Here is an 8,523-nt window from a genome sequence, read left to right as displayed (position 1 = left end):
AATAAGAAAGGTTCGTCAGAGTTTCTGACTGTCTCAAAAAGGCAAATATCGACTTGGAGAGAGGCTTTCCAAGCAAAGGGGTCGTGATGCTGGGAGCCACTTCTAGGAAAGGAGGGACGTCAGAAAGGAAGATTAAGGAGGAATGAACCAAAACAGCAGTGAAAGCAGCATTGATTATTCCATCCGGCTGGGGTTTCAGCAGCCTCTCAGTTCAAGCTGCCTTCCTGCGAGAGGGAGAGCCAACAGTTGCATGCTTTCTGCCTGGTGGCAGCCTGCACATGCTTCAGCGAGGTTTTACCCTGAATCTTTTACTTTTCAAGGCAGTGAAGGGCGTTCTCTGGTTTCAACTAATGGGTTAAGCAGATTTGCAAGTAATATGGGCTGTTTCTTCCCCCCTGGGCATAGCAGCAGGAAGCAAATCCCACTGCCACAGCCTAAAATACGTTTCTGCAGAGCAAGCAGTGGCCAGAATGATTACAACAAAAAAGGGGGTTGAGCTCTCTGCCCGGCTTTTGCTTTCTCCTTGAAAAGCTTCATCTCCTCCAGCCTCGACATCTCCTGCATCATTGGGCTTCAACAACCTGGGATCCCTCAGCAGGATTAGGGCAGATCCCAAACAATGCTCCATAGCCAGGGGCAGGGTGGGAGTGCTGGTGGGATCTTTGGCTCTGTGTTGAGTCTCTCAGTGCCTTGGTGTTCCTCAGAGACTGAAGGATTCCCATGAATGGAAAATGGCATTAATGGAGATGGAGCGATGAGCTCCCGTGAGCCTGCTGCCACAGCCGTGGTGTGTTCTCCTGTTGCCCCCAGTCAAAAGCTTTGAAGCTGGGATGGGGAAAAGGTGTTGGCCCCTCAGTGCTCTGCTCACCCCCCTTGGCTGGAGGTGATCCCAACCGCTTCAAACTCTTTCCTCACTTTGCAAAATCAGAGGGGGTATGGGAAGGTGAATCATAGAATGGGTTGGGTTGGAAAGGACCTTAAGCTCATCCAATTCCAACCCCTGCCATGGAGAGGGACACCTCACACTAAACCAGGTCACCCAAGGCTCTGTCCAACCTGGCCTTGAACATCGTCAGGGATGGAGCATTCACAACCTCCCCAGGCAACCCATTCCAGTGCCTCAGCACCCTTACAGTAAAGAACTTCTTCCTTATATCCAATCTAAACTTCCCCTATTTAAGTTTGAACCCATCACCCCTTGTCCTATCACTACAGTCCCTAATGAAGAGTCCCTCCCCATACCCTTGTAGCCCCCTTCAGACACTGGAAGCTGCTCTGAGGTCTCCATCAGCTTCTCTTCTCCAGGCTGAACAGCCCCCATGTTCTCAGCCTGGCTCCATACAGGAGCTGCTCCAGCATCTGAGCATCCTCGTGGCCTCCTCTGGACTTGCTCCAGCAGCTCCATGTCCTTATGCTGAGGCTCCTTCCCATGTGGATGACACCTCACTGTTCTCTCCTTAGACATGAGCCAGCGACTAGGGTCTCATCTGGAGGAGGAGCTGGGGGCTGCAGTGTCTCTGCCACGTAACTGCTCCGCTTGCTGCTGGGGCCTCCCATCGCCATTGGAGCAAAGCCTCTATTTCTCTCTTCTTTTCTCCTCCTCTCTTCTCTCCTCACTCAGGGGCTTCACCCCATCCGCCGCTTCCCTTGTTGCACACACCCTGTAGACAGACAGCAAAGCGGTTCCAGCAGGTTCATAACCACTGACATGGAGGACGCCTGTCTTTGAGCATCCTGCTCCTCTCCACCTCCACCCCGAAGGGAAACGCGCGGTCCAGCCCACCAGGGCTAACCGGACCCCGGGTAACCCTGCCGGGCCTTCCCGGCGCAGCAGGGCCTTAGCGGGAGGGCCGGCGGGCCGCGAGCCGCTGCTGCCCCCTCCCCAGGGGTTGTTTTTCCATCCTGCAAAAGGGGAAATAAAAGAATTAGAAATAATTAAAATTTAAAAGGAGGGAGAAAAAGAAACCCCTCCCGCCCGTCTCCATGGTAACAGCCCCGCGTTGCCACGGCAACGGCCCGTGCCTTCCGGCGGCGGCCGGAAGCGGGGCGGTTTGCGGAAGCATGGCCCCGCCGTGGGCTCCGGCTCCGCTCCCGGCCGCCGCTGCCCTCACGCTGCTGCTGTCACTCGGTGCCTCCGCGCCCGGGCTGCTGCGGGGAGCTCCCGCTGCCCGCTCCGCTGCCGCGCTGCGGCCCGCGGCCTTGCGCGCCGGGGAAGGTGAGCGGGGGCCCCTCCATGGTCCCACTGCCGATCCCCCATTGCAGGCCTTCCCTGGGCCCCCGCAGCGAGCCTTTGCTTCCCTTCTCTCCTGGCCTCCCTGAACAGAACCCCTCGGTCCGCCCTCTTCACCCCCTGTTTCTGGGCGCTTCCTCGAGTCCCTCACCCAGCCTGCTGCTCCCTCCGTGGCTTCTCCATGACCCGCACCGTGCCCCTTGTTTCCCCCCCAGCCCCTTCCCCTCAGCAGCCGGCTCCTGTATCAGACTGCTTCCCCCTCGGCCCTGCCTCTGTGACACTGTGCAGCGTGGGTACCCTGCTAAGAGCTGCAGGGGTTTGCTTTCCTCAGTTTGCTTCCTTGTGCTATTCCCAGAAGGATTTTTATCACTCTTTTAATCCCTATGTTCTTGCTTGCCCCCAGGGAGTGATCTCTTTTAGCAGTGCAGCGCTCTGAGATGGTGGGTGAATTCTGCCATCTCCTCCCACGTGTCCAAGGAGCGCAGTTGGGTTGCACCGGGTTGTATTCACAACTACTGTTTTCCTGGCTGTGGGACTGAGGGAGAACTCTGGCTCCATCCTCACTGGGTGCCCAGAAGAACAGCTAACCTGAGGTTACTTCTGGTAACCTGCAGGCATTTTTTGGTGAGAAAGCCAGCCTCTTAGCAGTTTGAGTAGTGTTTATCCTTTGAGCAAAATCCCAGGTACAACACCAGTCGTTTTTATGTCTCCTGCCTTCTCTTTTAATGAGACTGAAATTTACTACAGATGCTGTTCCTTTTCTCCAGGCAACTTCCCAGGAAGCAGCAAGAGTCAGTCCCTGTGTCTGCGATACCCAAGATAGCGCTTACTTTAACTGATGATTTATGACTGATTTTAAAGCATTCAAGTTCTCTTCTGCACCGGGATAGAAATGAAAGCCATTAATCCTTGTAGGCTCGCGCTCCCTCTTGCTCAAGCGTGTTCATTGTAGTGGTTGCAAACAAATGCATTGCTGCCTCTGCCTTTCTAAAGTGCTGGTGTGCTCAGTCTACAGGTTGATTACCTACATCTTTGTCTATGAAGACCTGATATCCCTGACCTGCGGTGCCATTATCATCTGGTATTTTGCTGGCAGCTTTGAGAAGAACGTGGGCACTGTGAAGCACTGCTTCCTCACCGTCGCTTTTGCTGTCCTCTCTGCCCTCCTCTACCTCTTACTCGAGCCCGTTGTCTCGAGGCTGTCAGAGGTGGAAGACGCCGAAGGATTCATGCCAGTAGCTTTTGCTATGCTGGGTGTCTCCACCACCCGCTCACGGATGAAGAGGACTCTCTTTTTTGGGGTTAGAGTCCCGGTGGTGCTGGTGCCATGGTCTATGCTCTGCATTGCATGGTTTATCCCTCATTCTTCTCTCTTGAGTAACCTGTGTGGGCTCTTAGCTGGGGAAGCCTGTATCCTTTCCAAGTGAAGCCCTGAACCAGAGTGGGATCGCTGGCTCACGAGGGGGAGGACATCCTGCAGTTCTTACTGCCAGATGCACTGGCTTTATGCTGTTTCCTGGGCTCTTGCTTTGCATTAAACTGTCACTGGTTTTGTTGGTCCTCATCCCACCCAGTTCTGCATTTGTTTTTTACCTCATGCTTCCACTTCCCTGTGGCTTTGGTGCATGCAGAGAACACAGAGCAGAGAAGGCTCTGGGTAGAACTGGGAGGATTCTCCAAGGGAAAGTGATTCGTGGCCAGAGGGGGATTGCATGTGACTGTGTTAGGAATGAGTGGGCTTTGTCTGTGGTCCTCCTTAACATGCTGCTGACTTCAGATGGGCTTGGCTACTGTTTCTGCTTGGATTTTCCAGAGTCGGTGGGCTCTAGGCTGGACCGGGTGTTCCCTTTCAGCCTGCTGAAGAGGATACCAGGGCTGAAATATATCCCAGGGTCCTCAGCAGAGAGAAGAGCCTTGGAAAGCAGCAAGTAAGTACGGGAGTTACTGTGAAAGATCTTATGATAGAGGAGAAATTTGAAGCCTAAGTAGAAGCATCAAGTTGCCTTTAAGAGCTGTATGCTTGTTGTGCTCATATCTTAGGTGTTAGGAGGAACATACTGATGTTACGCTGCTGACATTACAGTGACAAATACATTATCCCGCATTAATTCAACCAGGTCTTTCAGTGAAAGCTAAACTGAAGTGATCTACCTCTCACCTGCTGCAAGGGCAGTGTGTGCACATGCAAAGGTGTTGCAGCTGGGCTGACATGAAAGCTAAATTGTGTAGTTCTGCCCCAAATTAAGATTTACAGTGGGAGCTGTATGGCTCCCTCAGGCATGATCTTTATCTTTCTTTGCCCCACCTCTCTTCCCAGGATGCTGCGAGGTGAGTTGTGTCCAAACCTCTGCAAGAGCAGAGCATCATAAATTGAAGATGTCATGAAGTTCAGTGTAAACTTTTCAATGCATTATTTCAGCGTCAAAGCAAGATTGCATTAGCAAAAAGAAACCTTGGGGCCTGTGGCTGACGTTTAGGAATGGTTTTAAGTTGGGTGGATCACAAGCCGTGAGAACACCCTTGTATTCTAAAACAGGTTAGAAATGTAGGTCAATTTTTCCCTATTCTAAGATGTGATTTCAGCTGTCTATTAAAGGTTAAACTCTACATATTGTGTAAGCCATCAGCTCACTGTAAAGCTTTGTGATGGAAACATTCCCAAGTGTTTGCATCTGCCCTCAGCTGTGGGGAGACCATAAAAGAAACCCTTGCCTGCAGGAGGAGGGTACCCCAGATCCAGTGGGGCAACTCAGACATGTGAGCGCTTGCAGGGGAGGCCAGGCAGATGCAGCAGCGTTTGTGGTTTCACTCTCTCCCTTCTGTGCAAGGGCTGTTTTGGGGAAGAGGGACTGTCTCACTGCTGTGCGGTGTCTGAATCAGTCTCATGCTTCTGCTGATGATTGTTGCACACAGCACCTCAGCCCTGTGTCTAAACCTGCTTGCCTCAGGTGAGATGACATAAATAGACTGTTCTGCCTCAAAGGTATTTACATAAACATTTACATTCAAGCAGGGTGTGGGAAGGTGTTTCTAGATCTTTCCATTGTTGCAGCTGAATTTGCATGACTCTGTGTCTTAGACACAAGTTCTAGACGTGCATCTGGGGCTTACTTTTGTATTAGTTTGATTCTTATTCCCAAGCAAAAGCTCTTGATGGCTTTTTGTTGGGTTTTTCTCTTTAAATTGTCCTAAGACTTCAGGTATCAACTTGGCACCAGGCAGGAGACACTTCCAGGAGGTCCAGGCTTTGGCATCACAATAAAAATAACCCCAAACCAAACCCACACCTCATATAAAATAGAATCCAAACCCCCAGCATGAGCCACTCTGTTATTCTTGCTGGGAATCTGGCAGTCATGTTCTTCATGAGTATTGTCTTGATTCAGTGGTGAGCGTGGGCTGAGCAGTACTCCTGAAGTCCCAGAGGCTTTGGCTTCCAGGCAGCTCTTGATACTTCCATCGGGATGAGTCATGCCTGCTGTTGGCAAAGGCTGTTTCTAGGCCTTGCTTCTGAATGATTAATGTTACTTGTAACTCTCTCTTCCTTCCCTTTTCACTCTATACCCTGGTCTCTTACTCGCACCAAAGGCCTTTATGGCTTCTTGATAAATAATAGTTGGCAGCTGTGGCTTCTCCTGATTAATAACTGAGCAGATGTGTTGTTCAGTGGAAGGGAGGGAGGATGCATATGCTAATTTTCAAGCACATTGAAGTTTGGCTTGAGTATTCCTTGCACAGAGACCAAGAATCAAGCTCCTTCAGTGGGTGTGGAATTGCTGTGGGTTGGAAGTGGGAACATCTGTCCTGGGAGGCCGGTAAACCTGTTTTTACTTGAGTGCTGCTTATAATTAGAGCTTCTCCTGTAATGAATCCCTCTGATGGATTGCAGTGACCTTTCTAAGCACTGGTCAGGAGGAAATCTGCCCTCAAGGCGATTCCATCACTAGGCAATGCCAGTTCTGAGCACACTGTAACCTTCTGTTTTCTTCCTTCCCAGGATTAACCCTTCACCAGGCACTTACCCAACCCAAAGCTACTACTGCGCTTCGCCTCCGGCTTTTCCTACTTTCCAGATGCAGCATCCCAGTGTTCACAGTCAGGGGTTTCAACACAGCTGTGCTCCAGGCTATGGTGAGGGATCTCAGCACAGCCACACTGCAGGGCACAGCCTCATGTCTTCCTCCTACCAAGCCAGAGGTGCCTCTGGAGGGTGCTACATGCAGTCCCACACTGGAGCCTTGCCTGGACAGTGCTGCCAGTTCTCCCCATCATCGCACACATGCCTGACTGACCCACAGACACTTGCAGGTCCGATGCCCCCGGCTGGTGTTCAGCAAGCACTGGGGTATCCAGCACCCACAAGGGCTCCTGTTCCAGCTGAACTTTCAGGGGTCCAGGTGTACTGATCCTCCAGAAAGCAGCAGGACTCTTGTACCATGCAGGACCATTGTGCAGCAGTGCATTGCTGGCATCTTTGCTGTGTCTGGGGTAACTGTGGAGTGGGTTAGTAGGTCCAGCGTAGACCATTCCCCTGCCCCCTGGCCCAGGAGGCTTTATTATATTTCTTTAATAATTATTTTTTTAACTCTTTTGGATATTGCTGGGGGTGGGACTCATTTCTGTGTTTCTCATCCTTTTGGAGTCTTGTTTTCATTGCTGTATTTAGCAGCTGCCTTTTTCCATGCTTCCACTCGAGCTGTAGTGCATCAGCTCCCTGACTCAAGCTAGGAACCCAGTTGCCAAAACACTGGACTAATCTGGGGTTTAACTAGGCTGCAGTGTTACGACGTGCTCCATCTCTTAGCCTTAATCTCCTATCTTGTTTACAGACCCTAAAGAGGTTTAAATCATGAAAGCCTTGGTTTATAACTCAATATTTGAGTGAAGGACAGATGTCTTTTCTACCAGTGGCTTCTCCACTAAGAGTGTGCCTTGAAGGGGGCTTGTTAAACCAGGGTGGGCAAGAGGGCATAATACAGAGCATCCCTTTCTGCCCCCCAAAACACAGCTCTGAAATGCTGAAGGTCCTTTTTAGCTGCAGTCTGTGCATGCATCAAAATGTTGCCTTCATTTTCTGACAGCCCTGTGCTAGCTCAGCCTGTGTGCCTCTTCAGTAAGGGTTTTTTGGCATTTGTGAGGCAAATGTGTATAAATCCAAGGAGCTGGGAGGGACCATAACAGTGGGTTAGAAGAATTGACTGGAATGTGGCAATGCCATTGGGGGTGTTCACACAGCTCAGCTTTAGATGTTTCACCCACCAATATTAGCACAATCTCTCTCTGTTTTCTTCAGAGCTGATGGAAAGGGATAGGGGAGGTTTCAGCAAAGGATTCAAAGCAGGATGCAGTGTTTGGTGCCTGTGGCAGTAACAAAGGATGTTGGTTGAATAGGTGGGACTTGAGCTTTATTTCCAGCTGTGTGGCTGCTTTACTGTGCCATGCCCAGGAGGAATCTGTGCTCTCTTATTTGGAAGTTAAAAGCATGGTTTTGATGTCAGGAAGGAAATGCTATAGATAACATTAGCATCTTGATACTCCACTCTTAGTGCCTTGGTTTTCCTCCTTGTGAGATCCTTGCCTGCAAACCTAAGAATTTTATCACTGTTCATTCCAGAAACCTGCTGGAAAGGTTGATGAGGACTAGTAGCAATTGCAAATGATGTATACCTCCAAACTGGAAGCTTGAAACACAGTCTGAAAGACAAACTACTACGTCTCTGAGATTGCTTTCAAGTGGGGATGTGTTGTGCGCCCCTCCGGGTGGGATGGGGACCGTGGGTCCCGCTGTGTTGGTCTGATGACTGCTGGGTGCCTGTGAGGCTGGTGACAAAGGACACACACTGGGAGTGAGCGGTACTGCACGTTGGAAAACGCTCCTGGGGCTGCAAACCGGTTGTTTTTCCTTTCTGACTCTTATCAGTTGATCTGATAAGAGATCACTCTCCCTGCAGAGCCAGCAAAGGGATGGCATCTTTCCAGCCAGTAGTGTCACAGCCTTACAGTGATCCAGGGAGCCCTGACCTGTGAGAATCACTATAGCATCACTGGTAGCAGTGAAAACAGCCCCAGGCTTGGCTGCTGTGGGGAACAGACAGAAAACCTTTACATCCCCCTGCAGTGGGAGTATGTGCAGGGAGCAGGCACCAGCCCCTGACCTTTCCGTGCTGGGACAAGGTGAGCCCAGGGGATGGGACGCGGTGGGATGGGCACAAAGCCACAGGTTGGGGTTTTCCCTTTGTGAGTTCCTGGTGACCCTGGCAGATCACTTGGGCTCTCTCTGATCTCTTCCACCG

At 51.0% G+C, this 8,523-nt stretch overlaps 1 protein-coding gene across 1 annotated transcript; it reads left to right on the top strand.

Moving 5' to 3' along the window:
- Positions 1–1,983: 1,983 nt before the first annotated feature.
- RHBDD2 (rhomboid domain containing 2) lies at positions 1,984–7,936 on the top strand. The gene is made up of 4 exons (XM_061470733.1): positions 1,984–2,215; positions 3,239–3,640; positions 4,008–4,158; positions 6,228–7,936. Exons 1-4 carry the CDS (start codon positions 1,984–1,986, stop codon positions 6,634–6,636), a joined length of 1,194 nt encoding a protein of 397 aa, XP_061326717.1. The 3' UTR covers positions 6,637–7,936.
- Positions 7,937–8,523: the final 587 nt, after the last annotated feature.

The sequence above is a fragment of the Pezoporus flaviventris genome, unplaced genomic scaffold (genome assembly GCF_033815535.1).
Source record: "Pezoporus flaviventris isolate CSIRO_AGI_PZ_B2104156 unplaced genomic scaffold, CSIRO_AGI_Pfla_v1 ptg000063l, whole genome shotgun sequence".
Classification (NCBI taxonomy): domain Eukaryota; kingdom Metazoa; phylum Chordata; class Aves; order Psittaciformes; family Psittacidae; genus Pezoporus; species Pezoporus flaviventris.
This window is presented reverse-complemented; position numbering and strand designations above follow the sequence as displayed.

Bases quoted from the DNA above. Each gene is read 5' to 3' on its own strand.
- RHBDD2 (XM_061470733.1), top strand. From the start codon at position 1,984: ATGGTAACAGCCCCGCGTTGCCACGGCAACGGCCCGTGCCTTCCGGCG. The intron at 2,216-3,238 runs GTGAGCGGGGGC...TGGTGTGCTCAG, and splicing joins GGCCTTGCGCGCCGGGGAAG to TCTACAGGTTGATTACCTAC. The intron at 3,641-4,007 runs GTATCCTTTCCA...TGCTGACTTCAG, and splicing joins GCTCTTAGCTGGGGAAGCCT to ATGGGCTTGGCTACTGTTTC.